The 19,995-nt window shown below is 44.9% G+C and overlaps 5 protein-coding genes across 19 annotated transcripts; 3 read left to right on the forward strand and 2 right to left on the reverse strand.

Moving 5' to 3' along the window:
• Nucleotides 1–1,037: 1,037 nt before the first annotated feature.
• LOC122417618 (putative RNA polymerase II subunit B1 CTD phosphatase RPAP2) lies at nucleotides 1,038–3,901 on the forward strand. 2 transcript variants are annotated; one of them, XM_043431288.1, is made up of 5 exons: nucleotides 1,038–1,337; nucleotides 1,480–1,594; nucleotides 1,797–2,834; nucleotides 2,947–3,284; nucleotides 3,615–3,901. In XM_043431288.1, the coding sequence occupies exons 1-5, from the start codon at nucleotides 1,270–1,272 to the stop codon at nucleotides 3,763–3,765; spliced, it is 1,710 nt and encodes a 569-aa protein (XP_043287223.1). In that variant the 5' UTR covers nucleotides 1,038–1,269; the 3' UTR covers nucleotides 3,766–3,901. The 2 variants fall into 2 exon arrangements, with proteins under 2 accessions (XP_043287223.1, XP_043287224.1); XM_043431289.1 differs by having other exon boundaries at nucleotides 1,485–1,594.
• On the reverse strand, nucleotides 3,645–6,601 carry NELF-B (negative elongation factor B). The gene is made up of 5 exons (XM_043431287.1): nucleotides 5,634–6,601; nucleotides 5,267–5,560; nucleotides 4,527–5,138; nucleotides 4,239–4,439; nucleotides 3,645–4,126 (listed from the first exon to the last, which is right to left on the reverse strand). The coding sequence occupies exons 1-5, from the start codon at nucleotides 6,261–6,263 to the stop codon at nucleotides 3,956–3,958; spliced, it is 1,908 nt and encodes a 635-aa protein (XP_043287222.1). The 5' UTR covers nucleotides 6,264–6,601; the 3' UTR covers nucleotides 3,645–3,955.
• A 162-nt stretch (nucleotides 6,602–6,763) lies between these two features.
• Nucleotides 6,764–9,718, forward strand: LOC122417621 (ataxin-3-like). Its single transcript, XM_043431292.1, has 6 exons — nucleotides 6,764–6,907; nucleotides 7,139–7,186; nucleotides 7,322–7,486; nucleotides 7,915–8,051; nucleotides 8,169–8,323; nucleotides 8,586–9,718. The coding sequence occupies exons 2-6, from the start codon at nucleotides 7,163–7,165 to the stop codon at nucleotides 9,377–9,379; spliced, it is 1,275 nt and encodes a 424-aa protein (XP_043287227.1). The 5' UTR covers nucleotides 6,764–6,907; nucleotides 7,139–7,162; the 3' UTR covers nucleotides 9,380–9,718.
• Nucleotides 9,719–10,428: 710 nt separating this feature from the next.
• Nucleotides 10,429–11,886, forward strand: Nelf-E (negative elongation factor E). Of its 2 annotated transcripts, none has more exons than XM_043431296.1 (3): nucleotides 10,429–10,699; nucleotides 10,813–11,417; nucleotides 11,503–11,886. In XM_043431296.1, the coding sequence occupies exons 1-3, from the start codon at nucleotides 10,619–10,621 to the stop codon at nucleotides 11,744–11,746; spliced, it is 930 nt and encodes a 309-aa protein (XP_043287231.1). In that variant the 5' UTR covers nucleotides 10,429–10,618; the 3' UTR covers nucleotides 11,747–11,886. The 2 variants fall into 2 exon arrangements, with proteins under 2 accessions (XP_043287231.1, XP_043287232.1); XM_043431297.1 differs by having other exon boundaries at nucleotides 10,431–10,699; nucleotides 10,861–11,417.
• An 87-nt stretch (nucleotides 11,887–11,973) lies between these two features.
• Nucleotides 11,974–19,954, reverse strand: LOC122417609 (uncharacterized). 13 transcript variants are annotated; one of them, XM_043431265.1, is made up of 4 exons: nucleotides 19,915–19,954; nucleotides 18,533–18,807; nucleotides 16,794–17,169; nucleotides 11,974–16,709 (listed from the first exon to the last, which is right to left on the reverse strand). In XM_043431265.1, the coding sequence occupies exons 2-4, from the start codon at nucleotides 18,766–18,768 to the stop codon at nucleotides 12,117–12,119; spliced, it is 5,205 nt and encodes a 1,734-aa protein (XP_043287200.1). In that variant the 5' UTR covers nucleotides 18,769–18,807; nucleotides 19,915–19,954; the 3' UTR covers nucleotides 11,974–12,116. The 13 variants fall into 13 exon arrangements, with proteins under 13 accessions (XP_043287200.1, XP_043287199.1, XP_043287195.1 ...); XM_043431264.1 differs by lacking the exon at nucleotides 19,915–19,954 and adding an exon at nucleotides 19,664–19,772; XM_043431260.1 differs by lacking the exon at nucleotides 19,915–19,954 and adding an exon at nucleotides 19,664–19,759 and having other exon boundaries at nucleotides 18,533–18,994.
• Between the last annotated feature and the right edge of the window lie 41 nt (nucleotides 19,955–19,995).

Consider the following 19,995-nt stretch of genomic DNA (forward strand, 5'->3'; position numbering starts at 1 on the left):
CGATTACACAATGGCGGAACCAACAAGTGATCTTGTTCTTTTTCAATTACTCGATGAAATAATACTGGATTCATCGAAAAGTGAAGACAGCGAAACAAGCAGTAGTACGATAACAGAGGTAACAGACGATTCTCTCTGTGGCTGTGGATGCGTTCAACCACTTGAACGTCGGGAACGTTGAAAACACGATTCTAAGCGCACCCATCTAAACGCATGTAGCACCCAATTGACGCTGTCAGCGTCCAAGTCAAATGTATACCCATAGTGGCACATGCCCTTTCTGCGGGGAGATAGCCAATCAAAGGTCAAAGGACAAGAAGAAGCGACAGTGTGTTACACGCGTTCCAGCAGCAAGAGCGAAATAACATGGGCACCATACGACACAGTAGTAGTGTATAGTGTTCCACAGTGTCGCTTGCTGGAAAAACGGCCTGTAACGAATGCGTAATTCGTCACCAGAGTGCGCTGATTTCTACGCTAGGAACCGCGAATTTGCGAATTTCGTACTTTAGCATTTTATACTAATTTGATAATTTGATCATTGAAATGTTAATAAATGAGAGGAACGTGACGGACTTGGGAGACAAATATATAAGTATACCATAAACAATAACCGCTAGTCGATAAGAAATATGAACGTATTGACTAACTCATTTTTATAGTATATACACATTATAATAATCTTCATACGTTGAAATGTATCGAAATAAGGCTTTCTTTGATTTCTTATATAAATAGTTTTAATATCCCAATACGATACTTTTACCCACTTTCATCTTATAAATATTAGGCTAGGATATAGTATATCCTTCGTCACTCTTATGGTAAGGACCTAGAATAATAAGGGCATTGTGTGTGGTTGCGAAGCGAGCGTGTGAAACCGAAGCGTGGGTCGGTCGCGAGTGGTCGCGAGACCCCAGAATTGAATGAGTGGGAGGATGAAAACCAGCGTGATTGGTCCGCGTATGAGCGGAGCGATCTCGACCAACGACACCGCCGCTGACGTTTCCGCCCCCCCCCCCCCCCCCCCTTCCAACCCGATTACTTCATCGTCATCAAGAAGGATTCTTCTTTCTCCACAACAATATATATATAATTGATGTAAAGATAATCGAGAGTACTAATTTTTTTTTCTTCCTATAACGTTCATGGCATACGTACCATTGTTGTCTTACAGCAGGTTTTACCACCGTATCTATTCGTAGTGTTTAACCTTTCGCTAAAAAAAACAAATATTGTTCGCTCATTCACAACATTATCCAAAAAAACATGAAAAAATCGTCCATGAGAAAAAAGGATTCTCGGATCGAACGAATTAAAGCAGCGGAAGTTCTAAGGTATGTGTGCTAGATTTCGAAATTTTAGTTTTTTCGTAATTGGTTATGCGAGTGTTGTTTGAATTTTCCAAAACAAATCATCATAACCCTACTTATAACATTAATATTAATTCCTTGTATTTTTAACTTGAATTTTTCAAAGAAAAGTTCCAACGGCTTCCATGATGAAAAAAAAAGCAGAATGCGACAGGATAGCCCTGAAAATTGTTGAGCGAATGACCGAACCGCTAGTAGATTCGGATTGGTTAATTAAAAACGTAAGTACATTCGAATAGTTATTCAAATTGATTACATATCCCAACAGCATATACCTACAGCTTTAACAATAAACCTTTGAGATAGGAAGAAAATTTAATCGTTAAAAAATACTATTAAACGTGCAATTGAAATATTTTATGGTAATCATTGAGATTGGAACAAAAAGTTTGAGCTGAGCGATAATAATGAGGCTTCTCGCAGTTACCTTCCATAAACCGATCCCACATGGAAGACGTTGCAGAGGAGAGATCCATCGTTAAACTTTGCGGCTATGTATTGTGCGACAATCCCTTGACCAAAGTCGTGAATAAGCAGTATCAAATATCAACTTTGAGGAACAAAGTTTATGATGTGGGAAAGGTGAAAAATTACTGCAGTTTTGGTTGCTATAGGGCGGCCAAGTTCCTGATGGAACAGATACAGACAAGTCCTTTGTGGCTGCGAGACCAAGAACAAGCGCCGTATTTTGAATTGATGGAAAAAACAAATAATGGCGATCGCTCGAGTCCGCCAGGAGTAGAAATTAATTTGACAGGGTTTGATATTTCACGTGAATACGACTCGAGTGAGAAAAACTTGCTTGATTCGAAGGAAGTTATTTCGGCGAAGACAGAGCTAGAAAACTCCTTGAGTATCTCCAAAGAGACGGATAACTTTGGTTTAGAGTTGGAGCAGAGAAGAGAAAATACTTTGGGAACAAAGTCGGGGGCAGAAAGAAAAAAGGATTCTGAAGAAACTAGCTGTGACATTACGATATCAAATATCCAACAACCGCAGATCACGTTAAATATATGCCTCAATTCCATCAACAAATCCAGCTTGTCCCAAGATGACCGAAAGAATAATTGTGATTCGGTGAAAGAATCTTGGGAAAATTCGTCTAAAAGTCTTGAATCCGGTTCATATGAAACACCTGAAAAATCAACGAAACAACCTCGAAGAACAAAAACATGTCAAACGAAGAATAGATTTTATTACGAGTCGTTGGGTTCGCGAATTGAAAAAAAATTTCGGGAATGGATAACTGATAAAACCGTGTGTCTTTTGCACGGTCAAGTTGAAGAGAAACAGGTAATTGTGGAACGCATCAAGAGGGAAGAGAGATACGAGATTTTGTGTAAAAAATTGAACAGATTGCAAATCGATGAAGAACGAGAGGCGATAGAAAATCGGGGAAAACTTGAACCAGCTCCTAATTTTTTGGCACTACAGAAAGAAGCTCGGGGACTCGAACTAAAGGTTCACATTGTTTTCCTTCATTATTAGCGCGTTATTGGCAAATTCCTCCGTTATTTACATTCCCAATTTGATTCACGGCTATTTAAAAATTTTTTTTTTTATTTATTTTCAGGTTCGAGCCTTCTGGCAAGGACAAACTATCATCGATCAGGAATCTACGGAAATGGGTACATCGAAATCGCAGCAAGGGGTCGAAGCGGAGGTCAACACCGTTTTACCGGCAATCGACCTTGGTGCGCCGAACGCTCTTCGTCGACGAATATTTATCGACAAACTGGATAAAGTTATGCCCGAATTGTTGCGAGCTTTGATCGGTGAATCGTCCGATTTGTATACCACTGAAATATGCGCATGTATCAAAACCTTGGTCAGCACGTTTGCACTCAACGCTACGAATATTACATTTAAAACTGCAGAGTGGACTTTGGTTGCTCTACTTATTATCAAACTGTAAGTCCTTCGTTTTTCTTCTTGAAATTTATTACGGTTCATTTCAAAAGGGGAAATTTTTCCACATCGTTGTTCGTCTGATCGAAATAAAAATGAATCGGTTCATTTTTGCCATCATTTTGCATCGGCGGCTGATTCACTTTTATCCCGATCATGCCCGCTATTATGAGAAGAGTTGACGTTGTCTTCTCTGAATCACAGAGTAGCGTGTAATTCTGCTTTTTTATTTTTTTTTTTCGAATCTTGTGACGCGCAACGATTCGGAAATCCTTCGTGTTCCGTCTATAAAAATGGTATTTTCTCTCTCTCTCTCTCTCTCTCTCTCTATAGACTGGGATTGATGGACCAACGGATCAAATATTTAATTGGCAATAAACGAGCAGAGATGTATATTTCGATGATTCTCATGTCTTACAAGCTTGATTCTGATTACCTCGATAACGTGATCAATGCTTGGACAAGTACCGAGGATTCGAGTTGAACGGACGGAATAGTAAGCTGCTTTGATATGTAAAAATGAAAATAAAAAATAATAATAATAAAAACAAAAAAAAACAAACAAACAAAAATAAAATAAAAGTGGATTGCCGTTCAACGTGTCAACCATCAGAAATCGATCTCATATTTTTCATTCATTAACGAAGCGTCACGATCGCGACTCGTCACCGAATTCAAGTGCTGGTTCCTTGGGTCCCGATGTTGGTAACGCCTTTGAGAGGAGAATTCGGAGAATCGAGGCCGAGCCGTTCGTGCTGAAGCGGGGACGACGAAGCATCTTCCTTTCCTCGATTTCCAATTTTCTCATTCAGTGCTTGATACAAACTGTGTACCGCCTCGTTGTGCTATTTATTATTTCGGGAGATAGGGGAGGGAAAAAAAATGCATCAGTCAACAAGGTCGTTATGAAATTGTAGTAGTTTTCGCGATATGAGAATGAAGAAGATGATTAATTACCTGACTGGTCGGTTGAAGAGCCTTGACCAACGAGTGAAGTCTCGCTGGTGGTAATTTTGGATAAATATACCATAGCAATTTGAGAAGGTGCCGAGTCACGTTGTCACGTCCGAGGCCAGCGAGGAAAAATTCATCGAAGATCACCGTGCAAAATGATTCGTTGGAAAATTCGTCAGCCATATTGAGAATCAATAGCGATACCTATGGATGATGGCAATTAACGGGATAATTCATTAAAATCGATTGGGACGACAAGGTTTACGGTAATGACGATGATAATATACTAACAAGAGTGTGGAGAAAAGGATCCTCGAATGCTCGTTGTGCCTGGCAATTGGGAAGCGTGGCGAGAACTCTCATGAGTCCGCGAGCATCGCCGCGCGCCTTTCCACTCTGATTGCTGTGAATTCCACCTCCGGTGGCTGCTCCGGCGGCTGCTGCGCTCACACCGCCCGCAACTCCGCCGACGTGAAGGGAATAATACATGGAGAGAACCGCGGCGACACCCGAAAGTTGTGAGTAAGCCTGACAAGCGTCAGGAGGAGGTCCCGAGTGCTCGATTATCGCGATTGCGCTAGCTCTCTCGTCCGGCGGTAACTTACTGTTCAATTGTCTTATCTGATCATCCACCATTAGCGACATGAGAGCCGGTAAAAATTTTGTCACTATTTGAGCGTCTAATTTTGGTTCCTTAAAGTCCTGCGACTCTATCATCTGCCAAGCGGACAGACCCAATGCCAACATTCTCAATAACAATATCAATACGGGATTGTCTCGCGGCATCGATTCACCGTTTATCAAATGGAGGGCTATTTTTACTGCGCTACTCGCAAGGAAGTTTACCGCATACGGATCGCACAGGGTCATACTAAGATCACCCAAAACTTGCTCTTGGCCGCGCTGTAACATTGAAAAATAAGGCACGTTCTTTTAGCGCGTTTCAAATTGATTGGAGTACGCGCAAGCGAGTAACTCGTTGGGTGAAAGAGAATTAAAAAAAAAAAATTTCACTCTTTTTCCCTTCATACCCGTATACTGTCGAGAAAACCCTGCAATTCCCGTGATCTTTTGACGTCAACGTTTTTCTCTCGTATACAAGCGTCCAAACACCAGGTAAATTTGTGACAAGGATCCACCGAGATTATGTCCTGAATCTCGAGGTCGTGAAGAGCCATGAGAAGCTCTGCCCTCAGAGTGCAATAATGAATGTTTTTTGTTCTCAGAAAGAGGGTTCTCAGAAATTGAAGCACCATGTCGTACAATTTTACGCTGTGACCTATCATGTGAGCCAATTTTTGCACCACTTCCCCTTGTCGTCTCACCTGTCGACAGTTACGTTTACTCGTTATTTAAGATTAAAGATCGATTCATGACGCTCTTCTTCATTAAACCTACCTTGGGGGATGGCATGAAGAATAAACTATTGAGGTTTCTGTGATCAAAAAGAACCTGCTCTTTTTCGATGATGTATTTGCTGAAAAGCGGCGATACTTCATCCCCAAAAAGGCTTTGATTGTCCTTCCATATTTGTCGTTTGACTTCTGTATCCGCGCTGCTGTATAACTCTTTTTCGCGCACCAAAACTCTCAGATATTTGTCGTCTATGTGAGGGGTATTGCGTAGAATGCACATCACGACGGGTCTGAGAGCGGCAACGCGAACCGCTGAGAAACTCTTGGATAACAAATCTTTGAGTCTTTTGTCATGATGAGAGTTACCACCGCCGCTCTTTTCACTTCTTTCCATGCCAATCTCGTTGATTCGTTTAACTAGTTTCTCTCCGAGTTCCTCGAGAACGGATGCGTGGAAATCGAGTCTGCGGACACCGTGAAGATCGAGCAGGGGCAACATTGGTCGCAGGGAAGGCAAGAGAACTCCGTTTTCCAATTGAAATTCTTCAATTGCTTTGAGAGGATCGGTACAGCTCGTAAGAGCGTCGCGTAGAAATATTTGACCGGGAATTCCCAGATCTTCGAGTCCGTCACCGCTCGTTCCACCACCCCCATTATTCCGCGTTACACTCATGATTTTGTTAAACACTTTTCATGCGATGCATTATATTCAAGAAAAATAATGTAAACAGCGATCGTTGTAGTATTTCGGTTAACTGCTTGGTCGTTTGTTTACATGCTCCGAGCATTCAATGAGGTTAGAAAGCTTTTCCAGATTCTTTCAACTCGTAGATCGTGGAGGACAAAAATTCTTCTTTTATACGTCTCCTTTGCTCGTTGCTCCAACGAGCTCCAACCATATACTTGGATATATTGACACTGGCCGAGTGTACTGTATGTATACCGGTACATCTTATATATCACATCACTGATCTATTATTATCGCCTCCTCTTACCTTTACCATCATCCATCATCCTTCACGTCTTGTGTGGTGTGTGTGTGTGTGTGTGTGTGCTGTGTCGTTGTCAGTTCAGCATCATCAGTATAGTCAGTCAGTCAGTCAGTCAGTTAGCGCTATTCCACCTCTGTGAACTCGGCTGACTGATTTTGGATTTCTGCATCCCGCCGCCGATCCCGCCATATTTATTTATTATTCATCATCGTCCTCCTCGTCCTCCTCCTCCTTCCTCCTCCTTCTCCTCTTTCAAATCTATTTCTTCCCTCCTCCCTCCTTCTTCCGCCCGCCATTAAGCAGCTACCTCTTTGAATTTTACCACGTAATGTACCAATAATACAAATATTTTGGTAGATGACGTTTCGTCGTCGCGCAGTTGGGGGTTATAAATGCGATTATAAACGCTAGTTTCGATATAGGCAAAACTAATTTATTTGCATGTGGTACACACGCACGCACACACACACTCATATATATATATATATATATATACATATATTTAAATAACTATATAAACGAGTTATTGAATAAGATATAATTCTGTGAAATACAGGGTTTTGAAGAATATAGTGTCAAGATGGAGAGCATATTTCACGAAAAGGTAATGTGGAACGTTGATGCATGCACGCAGTACTGACGAAATACGAATCGCAAATTTTGACCAACCATTAATATGTATTATACAAATTCTAGTATACATAAACAGATATTACGACTCGATGATTTATATTTTCAGCAAGAGGGTTATTTGTGCGCTCAACACTGCTTAAATGCTCTTCTCCAAGGTTCCTATTTCAATGCTGTTGATCTTGCGAATCTTGCTCATCAAATGGACGAAGAGGAGAGAATCAGAATGGCAGAATCTGGGGTAGAGAGCGAGGATTATCAAAGATTTCTCCAGGTAAGATTTTTCATAAGGAAACTCTTGCGACTTTGAGTGTCTTTGGATAATCCATCATTGGAGATTTGGTGCGACATGTGCATTCGATTTCTTCATCTTGCTTATAATCTTTTTTTGATTTGTGGGAAATGTAGAGAACACGTCATAGACCCTATTGAGTTTTTCAAACACCTCAGGTGGATGCAATTTTCAAAAAAATTTCTCCTATCGCGTTCATTGTTCCATGAATATTCAATTCCATTTTATTTTTGTCATGCAATCTATGAATTGTCGAACGAGAAGATTCTTTTTTGTTGATAATTTATTTTTACAGTGAAAATTAAATAGGAAAGAAACCCTCGCTATATTCCCTCTAATGACTATGCCTCACGTTTGTCTTTTTCATGCGCGTTATCGATTGGTTTAATGTTAATGTTACATATATTTAGCAACCGTCAGGAAATATGGATGACAGTGGTTACTTTTCGGTACAAGTGATAAGCAGCGCTCTCAAAGTCTGGGGTCTCGAACTTGTCCCATACAATGGAACGGAGCCGATAGCCCTTGCCGCCCAGAACGACCCCGCGTGAGTTATTTCATACGTAATCTAACCCTTATTTCACTTTGAAACTCTTTGTTACAACGGTTACTATAGCAAGCATTTTGTTACTATGCACTTTCAATTATTCATTATTTCTGTCAGTCAGATGCAGGCTTATATTTGTAACTACAAGGGTCACTGGTTCACCATAAGGAAAATAGGCAATCAATGGTTCAACTTGAATTCGGTGCTGGGCGGGCCACAATTAGTTTCGGATACTTATCTAGCCATGTACTTGGCTCAACTACTCCAGGAAGGTTCGATTTTTTTCCTTTTTGTGGTCATAAAAAATTTTATAAGTTTTGCTATCCGGCCAAAAATTATTTTCACTCACGATTTTACAATTTGAAAGTAAGGAGAAATATTTCAAACGGATAGCATCCTTGCATATCAAGAGACTCGACAGAGTCTCGGGACAAGTACATTGACAGCTCTGTCATCTGTTGATCCAAGGGCTACAATAAGTATTCAGCAACAAATAAGCCGATGAAAGAAGAAAGAATGTTGAATTATTTTCAGGATACTCGATATTCGTTGTGATTGGTGATTTTCCGCAATGCGTAGCAGAGGATGTAATACTAAGGAACCCGGTGTCGGCGAGCACCACCCGGACAAGAAGGAATTCGCAATCGACGATTTCAGAGAAACGAGAACCATTTAAGGGTGGTTACAGATTGGGAACTGCCGTGGAAGAGGACACAGCTAAAATAATGGAGGCTGCTCATGCACTGGAGCAAGTCAAAGTACCTACGGAGATTAGAAGAAATTTCAGCATTGCGTCTTCCTCGAGATTGAAAGATTTTGAAAAAGACAAAAAGGGCAGGACGGAAGGTCCCAGAGAAAGAATAATTCCAATTCATTTGGAGAGTAATCGAGCGAACGTGGAGCAGGAAGAGGAGGAAAAGACGGTGGCATCAGAAGTCGAGGAAGAGGCCAATTTGAAGCGAGCTTTACAACTCAGTCTTTGTGAACTTGAAGAAACAAATAATGCACCGGTACAATCAAGATTCACGATCAACGAGAGAAAAAATTCGTTCGATTCGCGTGCGATTCGGAATTCCGATATGCCGGACGAATCATCCGAGGATGATGAGGATATGCAAAAAGCACTTCGGCTGAGCCTCGAATGCGTAACAACGCCGGCGACACCGGAAACTGACGAGGATCTTCGAAAAGCTCTTCAATTGAGCCTGGAATGCGTCACATCCTCAAGCACACCCGATCCCGATGATTTACGACGTCGTCGGCTCGTCCATCTTGGAATTCTCTCGAGAACTACGACCAATGAATCTTCTCCGAAACTCAACACTTAACGATCGCCGTATATTTGCTTTTATCCTTCACCTCGCCGTATCTTTCCTCTCATCCACGTCCAAATTAATCTTTATTCGCTCACGCGATTTCAACGTTACTACGATTGTTAACAAGAATTTGTGTTGGCAAAAGGCAAATAGTGTGCGATTTAATAAGAATGCGATCGACCAAACAATTAACTCCCGAGACGGCACAACGAACGCGACCTCACAAACGACACGTTCAAATTTCTATAATATATATTAATACACCTATATATCAATGCGAATCATCATCATAACGAAGAAATTGCTATGGTTTTTTGTTATCGGTTAATAAACAAAAACGGGTATTGCGAAGAGATTGACATTGAGCTCATTGGTTTTTCTATAGCACCTCTCCTCTGTCGCCAGTTTTTGAAACCTGTTCATCAATTTTCTTCAGACTAGATTTTTTTTTTCTCTCTTCCCTTGTCGCGCGATTGTGTCTGCAAGAGTGTTATATGTACGACCGAATTCTATAACGTCGTCGCGTACATACACGAAAAAATTCATAATTTCACTACTGCCCAGCATTGTCCATACAAAATCAAACGTACACATGTTTATTTCGTACAACAAAAAAATTCAAATTTTTTGAGAGTATTTTTATTTTACAATGTTATATGTAATCATTGACGATGAAATAGAATTTCGTCATTCATCGATATGGTGTATTGTGAGTGTTGTCGTTTCATGAATTTCGTTGATTGTCGTACAACCAAAACTCAAAACTTAAACCTTAACCTTAAACGAACGACGACACAATACAACGACGTCGCGTAACGCGTTACATTATTATTATTATTATTATTGTTCAACCGGGTGTAGTAGCGGTGAGATGCAGCGCTGAGCGCAGTAGCGCCGCGGAGGGGCGTCACCACTACACAACGACGCCCGCGCCCAACGGTAAAACCACTTTACTAAAAATATATTTTATTTCTCGAGTTCACCGTTGAAGCGCTCTTGTACGAGAATTGGTTATAACGAGTTTCCCCGTCTCTCGAATGATGGATATTATCCGGGTTTTTCAATTTCGAACAAAGATGCTGCTGCTGCAACGACGATGTAAACAACAGAGGAGGTAAAAAAACAAACGAAACGAGGGACGAGGGCACTCGCAACTCGCAACTCGCAATATTCCTCTGGTGTAGTGTGCAGTAGAAGAGAGGAGATAGCAGGTAGCTTCCGTAATCGAAATAATAGCATTGGAATAAAAAAATGGTATATCTGCATTTCCCGTCGAACCTCACAGAGGAGGAATTGATGCTCCAGGCGAAATACAATAAATTGAAGAGAAAGGTAAATAGAAAGGTAGCGGTTCGCGAGTAAGAATTAGAGGTTAGACGCTTCAATGTTGGATCGAGTCGCAAGTGGCTAATAATACGAATGGCACTAATTAGATTTTCAAACAGGATTTTTCATTTGTTTTCGTTTGTTTGTCGATCGGTTGGACTGGAAAGAAAAAGGCGTTACAAGATTTGAAGATGCCAAAAGTTGAACCGGAGAGAATGCCCCAAGCGCCAAAACGTCCAACAGAGGCGAGAGACGCGAGAGAAGTTGCAAAAAAGTTGATCAAGTCCGGGGTTATAACAGCCCCGAAAACACCAAAAAGACCGGAACAGTCGTTCAAGCGGCCTCGTGGTCTTGAAAGAAAATTGAACAGCTCCGAAAAGACTCCTTGCACGTACCAACCATTCTCGGCTAGCCACTCGGAAGAGCAGGAACAATCGGAAACTCAGAGACCCCGGGTGAAGGATCTTTACGACAGTTTTGTGAGCGCCGGCGATACGGAGGAGGAACGAAACGGCTCTCCGGCTTCTCAGCCGCAGATGCAGTCGGCGGCGGGTGTGCCATCGCCGTTGACTCACCCTAAAACATCCTCAGCGAGACAGGAGGCAAAAGCCAAAGGTGGAAATACCATATTTATTTATGGTTTTGGCATATCGCAGGATTTTCTCAAAAAGCATTTTCAAACTTTTGGCAATATCGTTAGCATATCAATGGAAACGGAAAAAAAGTACGTGTGATACGCGCTGCTCCGCTATTGTGATAAATTAATATTTATTTATTCTCTTATCAACGCTAATTACATTTTTTTACAGTCGAGGCTTCGTCACGTTTGACAAACCCGATGCGGCGGAGAGAGCGATCAGCGAAATGGACGGCGGCATGGTCTCTCATATACAGCTCAAAGTATCGTTAGCTCGAAGACAACCCGTCATTGATCCAATCAATGATACGACTTCTAGCTCCGTGTGGAGCTCCATTGCCGCCAATTATTCTCAGAAAAGTGGCCACAAGGACAGACGCGATCCTACCGTTTACGACGAGGATTTGTTTCAATGATTTTCGCATTCGGTTTGTCATTATATACTTGGTTTATTATTATTTGAACGCTCAGGTGAGCGCGCGCCCCGACAATGGTATTATTTGGGGAGAGACGAGAAAAAAAAAACAACAAAATAAGGAAAAAAATATGAATTCAACAACGAGGGTAGAAATATATATGCGTATATATATGTGTGGGTATATATATATATATATATATATATTTCCTTGTACAAACAAATGTTTTCTTGGTTCTGTTTCAGTTACTATATACTCGTTTAAGAAAAGCTCTTCCGGTGTACATAGATAGATAGCGAAGATAGTAGAAAAGTTGTGAGATACCGGGGGAAAAAATCGCACGCGCACGCGACCCCGTCATCGTCAATGGTTATAATCTCGGTGGGTTGAAATAGTCCCAGTGATGATGATGCGTTATCGTTCGCGGAGCGCTGAAACAAATGATAAGGAGACCAACGATTATGAGCAACAGGGCGCAAAGTGCAATCTCGATTTCTCTCATCTTGGTATCGGTATCCTCGTGTCCGATTCTGTTAACGATGTAACCTACGAAATGTCTCATAGCTCGTTTTATAGCGATCCTGAGAGCCTGCGCGAGTTGCCATCCTAGATCCAAAACATCCGGTTCTCGTACGTTTGTCGCTGTTTCCGAGGTTGCTGTTACGGCTAGGGGGGGAGAGGAGGCAAGGGCTAAAAATTCGGCAGGTATTTGCGAGCTCGTTGTAAACGCCACCAATCGCGTTTGTCCGCTCGTGATCGAAGATGGCGGCGGCGGCGGCGGCAGCGATTCTTCCTGGACGTAAGATAGTACAGCTCTTTGCGGCATCGTTATTTCCGACGAAGCGTCTACGTTATTTTTTCTAGAGTCCGGTGTATCGGGAGTTACGGAAATAACCGGGGGAAGAGATTTAACCGGTGAGGCGGTTTGCCGAAGTCTAGTTGAACCGGTTTCGGTTCGTCCCGGCGATGAAGAGCGTGAACGCGATGTCGATCCCGAGCGGTGTCGTGCCTCCACTTCCTTACCGATAAATTCTTTCGGAGGCTCACTCGTCACCGGTAACGCTTGACTCTGGCTCGATCGTTGAGGGGGCGAAGCTTCTCTCGATCTTCCGAGCGAGGAGTATATAGCTCGCGTCTCGGTTGTCCGGGATACCTGATCAAGCTGCAAGCGAGCAGTAGCCGCGGTGGGTGGAGCAGCCGCAGCCGCCTCTTGACTGCCCGAATTAACCAGCTCCAATTGACTTCTAATCGCGATCAATTCACGTAGCAAGAGAGTCGGCTGTATGTCACTCGCACTCGCGCTCGCGCTCGCGCTCGCGCTCGCGCTTTCTTCTTCGGCGCTCCGACTCTCTCCTTTTTTCGATATTTCCGAGGCAGATACAATCGTCGCATCGATCTCCGAAGCCGTAAGTTTTTGTGTCTCCAGATTCGTTACATTCAAACTCTCGACTCTGAGATCGGTAACTTCGAGACTCGCGATTTTCAATGGTTCGCCGGTCAAAAGGCTCGAGCGTAAGTTTCTCGCTCGTTCCAATTCCTCCTCCAGTCGGATTCTTTCATTAAACGAGGATTGCAGTCTCGCTTCAACGTCAGCCTCGTAGTCGTCTCCTTTCCGAGAAATATTTGAAATATTTCGTAACAAGGCAGGACTCGCGCTTCGACTCTCGTCGCCTTCTTCTCGTTCGATCTCATCCCGATACGACGACCAACGTTTGTCACTCGGGAGCGGAGGAACGATCGGGACGTTTGCATCGCGTTCCGGACTCGTAGTCGTCCTGGAACGTTGCGCCGCGTGTCGTTGGTGCTGCCGATGCTGGTGACGCTGACGCTGCCGCCACCGTCGCGCTTCAGAATCCTGATTATGACCAGCAGTTTTTATCGATGACTCAAAGCTCATCGTTGATTCCAAAGATTTAGAATAGCCCCGTCGGTGTTGATCGAATAAATTGGGTATTTCGATGGATTCGTCGTAAGCGCCGGAGGCTTCTTCTTCTTCTTCTTCTTCTCCTCCTTCTCCTCCTTGCGAGAACGATCTCGTTGCGTCTATTGAGAAATTGGCCATTGCGGGGCTTGGGATGCGTTCCGTGGAAACGAGAATCTGCGATCCCGATCTCGATGGCGTTACCACCAGTTTCGCCCGAGTGATTTCTTCCTCGATAATCATATCGTCGGGTAGCGGATCCGTCTGGGTAGATGCGAATGCTTCGCTCATTGCCGGCAGCAGTTCTTCGAGGCTTGACTCGAGGGCTACTTCATTTCGGACCTGCTCTTGGACGTCTTTATCCCGCCGAGAACGCGGGGGTCTCGGGGGTGCCGGTAATGGACGTCCTTGAATCATACTGACGACAATTCCCCTCGGATCCTGTTTCTCTCTCTCCTCCGCTCCATTTTCCCCCTTTCCACCGTTCCCATCGTCATTCTCGTCTGCCGCCGCTTCTCTTTCGGAATCAACCGGTTCGTAAGCCGTCCTCGCGTCCTCGCTGCTGCTCTCACGATCGCCCCTCCGAAGCGTTGTTTCCGAGAGTGCGCTCGATCCAACTGGTCGCAAAGTGCTGTAAGCTCGATGTGGCCGATCCGGAACTCTCCAAGTTCTCGGAGTCGTCGCGAACTTTCCCTCCCGTCGTTTTCTGAGCGGGGGCGGCCTCGGCGGTTTCTCTCGTTTTTCAATCGTCGCATAGCCCGGATATTCGACGAGGGCCTCTTTCTTCTCCTCCTCGTCCTGTGGAATATCTTCTTCGGTGTAGCCAATTTCCGGCAACGATTCGGCTCCGTGGGAAGTTCTGTCGTCATCCGGTGCGAGAGAGGCTCCCCGAGATCGGGACCGGGACGATCTTTTCGGGGGAACGGGTGGGGGGGGGACACTAGATTCTGGCGCAGGTGAAGGAGCTTCTCTGGACGAGCTAACCGCTCGTTCCGGTTTTTTTGGAGCTGGCATTTTAATTTTTTCCTCTTGAACGTTAGCGGTCTCGATTATTGAGACGGCGGAAAAATGGTGGCCGTTCCAAGCATGGAAACCGTTTTCGATGCTCGGCACTTCGGCAACTCGTTTTCGCCGTCTTGGGGGTGCGGACGGAGCGTTTGCCGCTGCTTCTATCGTTCGTTTTTCGTTTAGCCCCTCTGCCAAAGATTCGGAACGACCGGTTGACGATCTTGATTTCCGTCGAATCGGTTTGACAACTACCAGTGGCGAGTCATCGAGCGGCGGTTCCAACCGGCTCAAATTGAAGCACGTCGATTCCGCGTGATAAACGATTTTGTGGCGAGATCCCGAGCCGAAACTGTCTTCCCCGTTGTCCAACATCGATTCGATCTCATAATCGTAATCGGCCTCGATGCTTCTTCGTCCAACATCTCGTTTCGGCCTGATTGGGTGCTGCTGGCCGACGGGTTCGTAAGACTCGACCGAGGGTTCCTTGCGTTTCCGCAAGGACCTCGTACGCGCCGGTCTCTCAGGCGGGGACGGTGGCGGTGCTTTCGGCGTCGTTATCAAAATCTCGTGAGCCAACGCGAGAGCCGTTTCCTCTTGCCGAATGATAAATTCCTCCGAATCGATATCCTCGATTATACCACGGCGTCTACGCTCGAAGGAACTTCCGCTCGATCGTTGTTGTTCCTGATCGGAACGAGCCGATATGTCTTCATCCATACCGCTGCTGGATACGGCTTCGTTCTCTTCCTCTTCCACCGGTTGCTCCTCGTACGACGCTTCTCTCCCCCCCTCTCTTTCGTTCAATTTTCCGCCGTCGCCGGCAACCCTCTTGTTGTAATCGTATCGCGGATCAACGGCCGCGAAAGCGGCTCGATAAGCCTGTCGATCCACCTCGATCGAATCATCCTCCCCTCCCCCCTCCTCCTGCTCGTTTCCGTAAAGTCGTGGGTCGATTCTCGGGGGTTCATCTTCCTCTTCGTACGATTCTTCCCAAGTGCGTCGCCTCAATTTTATTCCTCTTATCCGATCAAATTCTTTCTCCCCCTCGGCTTCTTCCTCGTAACTCGCTTGTTCGTCGATAATACGTCGTTTCTTTTCATTCTCCCTCCCTGCCTCGTCGATTCTCTCGTCGGAACTCGACCACGGTAGACTCTCCTCGGCCCGCGGTTCCTCGATCGATCTTCCCCGTCGAGTTGTTCCCAGCGATACTCTTGGCTCCTCGAGGGACGGACGCCTCCAGGGTTTTGATCTCTCTGCCAATGTTTTTCCCGATTCGTCCTCTTCGTCATCGGCAAATTTCATGTCCGTAAATTTTTGCGACCATCGCGATCCCAACGGAGGCGCTGCGCTACCACCTGCCAATGTTTTCTTCGTTCTCGGAAGTGTTGAACTTTCGATCGATTGCGCTCTAGATTCCTTCGGTGATGATGTCGCATATTCTTCTTGGATTTTTGATTTTTTGTCGAACAAACGGGGATAAGTGGAGAAATCGAAAATTTTACGCATCGAACCGGCGGCGCTCGACTCGTCCGTTCCATCTCGACGAATCTGCGGCTGCTGCTGCTGCTGCTGCTCGCTCGAGCTCGAAGACGTTGTTTTTCGGGATTTTCCCAACGTTGGAAAATGGACGTTTGGTTTTTTTATATTGAATCGCGGACGATCCGGTAGATGAAACTTGGAACGTTCGGGAAAATGAAATTTCCGCCGATCCGGAAGCGATAGTCTGGGTCTGTCCGGCAGCGAGGATCTGATTCTTTCAATTCGCGAACGTTTGGACGTTTCCGTCTTGTCGCTCCTTGATCCGCTACTTTTTTTGTCGGATGAACCGCGAGACTTTGACGAACGACTCGTAGTTTTTTCGGGTCTCGATCGATTAATTGACAATGTAAAATTAGGGGGTTGAATCGATTTTAAACGGGAACGTAATTTATCGGCTTGGAAACGCAAGCGTTGAGGCAAACCGTGGGCGGCACCTCGTTGGAGAGTCGATGACGGCGGTGACGCATCTTTCATCATCGTTGAAGGGTCCACCTCCTGTAAAGGAGGTCCATTATTTTCATTACGTGAAAGATACGGGTGAAAGCAGGCATGCAGTTTGTCAAAAAATACTTATAATACCTTGCTCGTATAGACCTTGCCCTCGACTCTTGACTCGTTTGCGGCTGTCGTAGCTAGCGTATTGAGGAAACGCTCTTCCAGACGATCTTGGAGTTGTTGGGGACTCTCGAGTTCTTCCGAAGTGTCGCCACCACCGGCCAATTCTTTTGTCTCCATAGCGCTGTCTTCGATTTGCCCGTCGAGCGGAAGAATGAGTTCGTTACCCTCGAGGACGGGTCCGGGTGTGAAACGACCGCCAAGATCGATGCTGTCGTCGCTATCGGCGACGGGCGCGACATCGGTATCGATTATCCGGACAACCGGCGCCGTTGATACAGGCGTCATCGTTCTCGGTTTTACCAGAGGCGTTCCAATAGGCTCGTACTCGTGTTCACTCCTGTGTGTCGATAAAACAAACAAACCCAAACATATATTATATATTCTCGTTGTTATTTACCTTTACCTTTGTTCTAAGCCCACGATTCATTAAACGGGGGCAACGAACAAACAGAAACTGCTTTATTATCGAATATTGACCGAATATTAATAAATTTCGTCGCGCCGTTGAATTATTTCACCCGTTCGTGTATATGTATATAGGCTCGCTCTCGCTTACCCCCGGCTCTCCTACAACCGCCCCCGATCGCCCCTTATTTTTATTTATATATAGCCATGTTTTTTACACCGAGATTACGTAAATTGAAAATAAACTTTAACACCTCGAGTCGCGAACGTCTTGCCGATTCTACGTGCCCCGTCCGCATCGTTCCTCGCTACATTGTCCTACCTCTGTATTATTATTATACATGTTCCAAAGGTATAGAGAGAAGGAAAACGAGGACAGCGCGAGCCTCGTATAGCTGAGATATTTCGTCGCGCTATACCGTTCCTTTTCGTATATATTAAAATGAACCTTCGGCTGCTGCTGGACCGGAGGCATTCGTGAGCTGACCACGGATTTCTAACTATAGCCAGCAGCCGGGCGAACCTTAAATAGACGCGCTCGCATACGCGCGTGCCACATTCGAGAGAATGAGAAACAGAGGCAAAATAATCGGCGTACCTATTCCCGATTCTATATACACCGTTGCAACGATCCCCGTTGCAGCAACGTATCAGCTTCCTTTCAAACTCGATATACGCGACGCGCGATTGCCGAAATCTTAGGAAATGGTTGCAAACCCCCGTAGCCATCGGGGCTCGTTAAAATCGATTCGCCACGGCTTCCTCGAAACGCAAGCGAGACAATTTATTAGTTAAATATAACGGCGGGGATCCGAAATATCTACTCACCATTTTTCGGCGGTATCCATTGTGTTGCCGCGCGCGCGTATCTTGCCAACGTAAGCGGATCGTTAAAAAGACCGCGACACCAGACTCGGCGGTCTTGGTTCGTCAACGTTACACATCTTACTGGACGGATGCTGGCAAAACTTACGGCAAAACCCCCCGGCCGCTTGTTTCGCCAAAACTCATGTGACTCCGATAAATGGAAAAATAAAAAAATAAAAAAAAAAGCATTTGGTGCGCTCCAGCTATAATCTCTGATTGGTCCTCCTCTTCACCCTCTCCCCGCATCCACCCCCTCCCTCGCTGTCGCGACCCACTCCACGCCGCCTATTTCTCTCGGGGAAAACTCTCTCGGTCCACCGCGTCATCCTAGCTCCCCGAGTACAAGATCCGAGATCTCGGGTAGTCGAGCCGATCGCGATAAAAATTTTTCGAAACAATTGATTAAAATATACAAGTATGATACCAACTGTAAGTGATAGATGGTGGTGGGATCCTCGGTCGTTCCTCTGACGTTGGCGATCGACGCCGGTTGATTAGCGTTCCTCGAAGATGGCCTTGAGATTATCATGGCGCGCCTTTCCGGTAGTAAAGAGTCGCTCTGGAAGAATTGACAGGCGCAACGAACTTCACGACCAAGGCTCGAAGTCGAGGACGCTCGTGATGTTCGACCTCGTTCTCGCTCACCTTCCTGGTGTTTATCCATTCTTTCAAAATCTCGTAATCCTCGTATTCTCTCGACTCACTGCATCACGATACGCTACTTGTCATCGTTAAACCCTCATCGAGGCTAATCGTTCATCAGTTTTTACACGCTACAATCGAGTCAATAATTCCACTTTAAATCGCAAAAAGATCGAAGCGTCTCGCTTCGAATTTCCGTGTTTCACGGCTCAACTTATCAAGTTTACCAACCCCAGCATATGCAATCACTGAATTACATAATTTTATATTATTATTATTATTATTATTATTATTATTATTATTATTATGGGAGAAGAAACAAACCGAAACAGTACCGTCAACGGTGGAAGTAGTTAATTTATAGAATGAAATTGAAAAATGAAAAGCACTTGGCCCAATCTACACCCAATTGATTGCACTAGATTTACCATTTATTTCTCGATAGATTACTTTTTATTAAAGAACGTGCTGGAAAATAATATACGAAATCATGGTCGGATTTGTCCTCGTTTGTCTCGATTGTACCGATGAAAACTTTTTATATTATATTTATTTTGTTTTCTTCCTCTGAACGCGTCGTCGTTCCGGATGCATCGCACAACTCCTATTGCACTTTTAATGGAGCCTCGGATCGAAGATTCGCGCGCGCCCGCGCTCTCTCCCTTTTTATTCACTCGCTCCGGAGTCGCTTTGCTGCCAGGTATTTTATCACCCCCTGCGCAGGAGTTTCCCCTTGCGCACAGACAGAGTACCGCTGCTGGTATATGCGAGAGATATACCGGTAGACGTATCTTATACTCGTATACTAGATTTTTTATCGACGCGAGGCCCCGAAAAAAGTGGCGAGTTTATTTCTCTTGTATCAGGATCGCATTTATAAAGAAAGTGAAAAAAAAAACCAACATCAACAACAAGACCTGGAGATTGTCAAGAGTTAGACTCGCGGGAGAGTCGAGAGGCTCGTGAGCTCCGGAGGAGAGCTCGCCGCCCTCGGCGGCTACGACTAATCTTTCTTTCTCTCTTTCCCAACCAACTCACGCGCGCCCGAGCTCCGAAATTTTCTTGCCGACACAACCGAGACTCTTTGGAATAGGTGCGAGCGTTCCTATACACGACTATTTATAGGCTATTACGATCTCCACCATCGTCCACCGGAGTCCGTACCTACCTCTGTGTGCTCGTGTACGTTTCTTTGGCTCCGATCACGAACATGTCCACCGCTGCCCGCTGCTATGCTGCGCTATCTCTT

The sequence above is a fragment of the Venturia canescens genome, chromosome 10, assembly GCF_019457755.1.
Source record: "Venturia canescens isolate UGA chromosome 10, ASM1945775v1, whole genome shotgun sequence".
Taxonomy (NCBI): Eukaryota; Metazoa; Arthropoda; class Insecta; order Hymenoptera; family Ichneumonidae; genus Venturia; species Venturia canescens.

What these genes read in the sequence shown, in the direction of transcription:
- LOC122417618 (XM_043431288.1), top strand. Translation starts at nt 1,270, where the DNA reads ATGAAAAAATCGTCCATGAGAAAAAAGGATTCTCGGATCGAACGAATT. An exon ending in AAAGCAGCGGAAGTTCTAAG is followed by an intron (nt 1,338 to 1,479) that starts GTATGTGTGCTA and finishes AATTTTTCAAAG; the next exon opens with AAAAGTTCCAACGGCTTCCA. An exon ending in CTCGGGGACTCGAACTAAAG is followed by an intron (nt 2,835 to 2,946) that starts GTTCACATTGTT and finishes ATTTATTTTCAG; the next exon opens with GTTCGAGCCTTCTGGCAAGG.
- NELF-B (XM_043431287.1), bottom strand. Translation starts at nt 6,263, where the DNA reads ATGAGTGTAACGCGGAATAATGGGGGTGGTGGAACGAGCGGTGACGGA. An exon ending in TCTTCATGCCATCCCCCAAG is followed by an intron (nt 5,561 to 5,633) that starts GTAGGTTTAATG and finishes AACTGTCGACAG; the next exon opens with GTGAGACGACAAGGGGAAGT. An exon ending in CTCTTCAACCGACCAGTCAG is followed by an intron (nt 4,127 to 4,238) that starts GTAATTAATCAT and finishes AATAATAAATAG; the next exon opens with CACAACGAGGCGGTACACAG.
- LOC122417621 (XM_043431292.1), top strand. Translation starts at nt 7,163, where the DNA reads ATGGAGAGCATATTTCACGAAAAG. An exon ending in ATTATCAAAGATTTCTCCAG is followed by an intron (nt 7,487 to 7,914) that starts GTAAGATTTTTC and finishes ACATATATTTAG; the next exon opens with CAACCGTCAGGAAATATGGA. An exon ending in GGCTCAACTACTCCAGGAAG is followed by an intron (nt 8,324 to 8,585) that starts GTTCGATTTTTT and finishes AATTATTTTCAG; the next exon opens with GATACTCGATATTCGTTGTG.
- Nelf-E (XM_043431296.1), top strand. Translation starts at nt 10,619, where the DNA reads ATGGTATATCTGCATTTCCCGTCGAACCTCACAGAGGAGGAATTGATG. An exon ending in ACAATAAATTGAAGAGAAAG is followed by an intron (nt 10,700 to 10,812) that starts GTAAATAGAAAG and finishes ATTTTCAAACAG; the next exon opens with GATTTTTCATTTGTTTTCGT. An exon ending in TCAATGGAAACGGAAAAAAA is followed by an intron (nt 11,418 to 11,502) that starts GTACGTGTGATA and finishes ATTTTTTTACAG; the next exon opens with TCGAGGCTTCGTCACGTTTG.
- LOC122417609 (XM_043431265.1), bottom strand. Translation starts at nt 18,768, where the DNA reads ATGGATAAACACCAGGAAGGTGAGCGAGAACGAGGTCGAACATCACGA. An exon ending in ACCACCATCTATCACTTACA is followed by an intron (nt 17,170 to 18,532) that starts GTTGGTATCATA and finishes ATCGACACACAG; the next exon opens with GAGTGAACACGAGTACGAGC. An exon ending in GCAAGGTCTATACGAGCAAG is followed by an intron (nt 16,710 to 16,793) that starts GTATTATAAGTA and finishes CCTCCTTTACAG; the next exon opens with GAGGTGGACCCTTCAACGAT.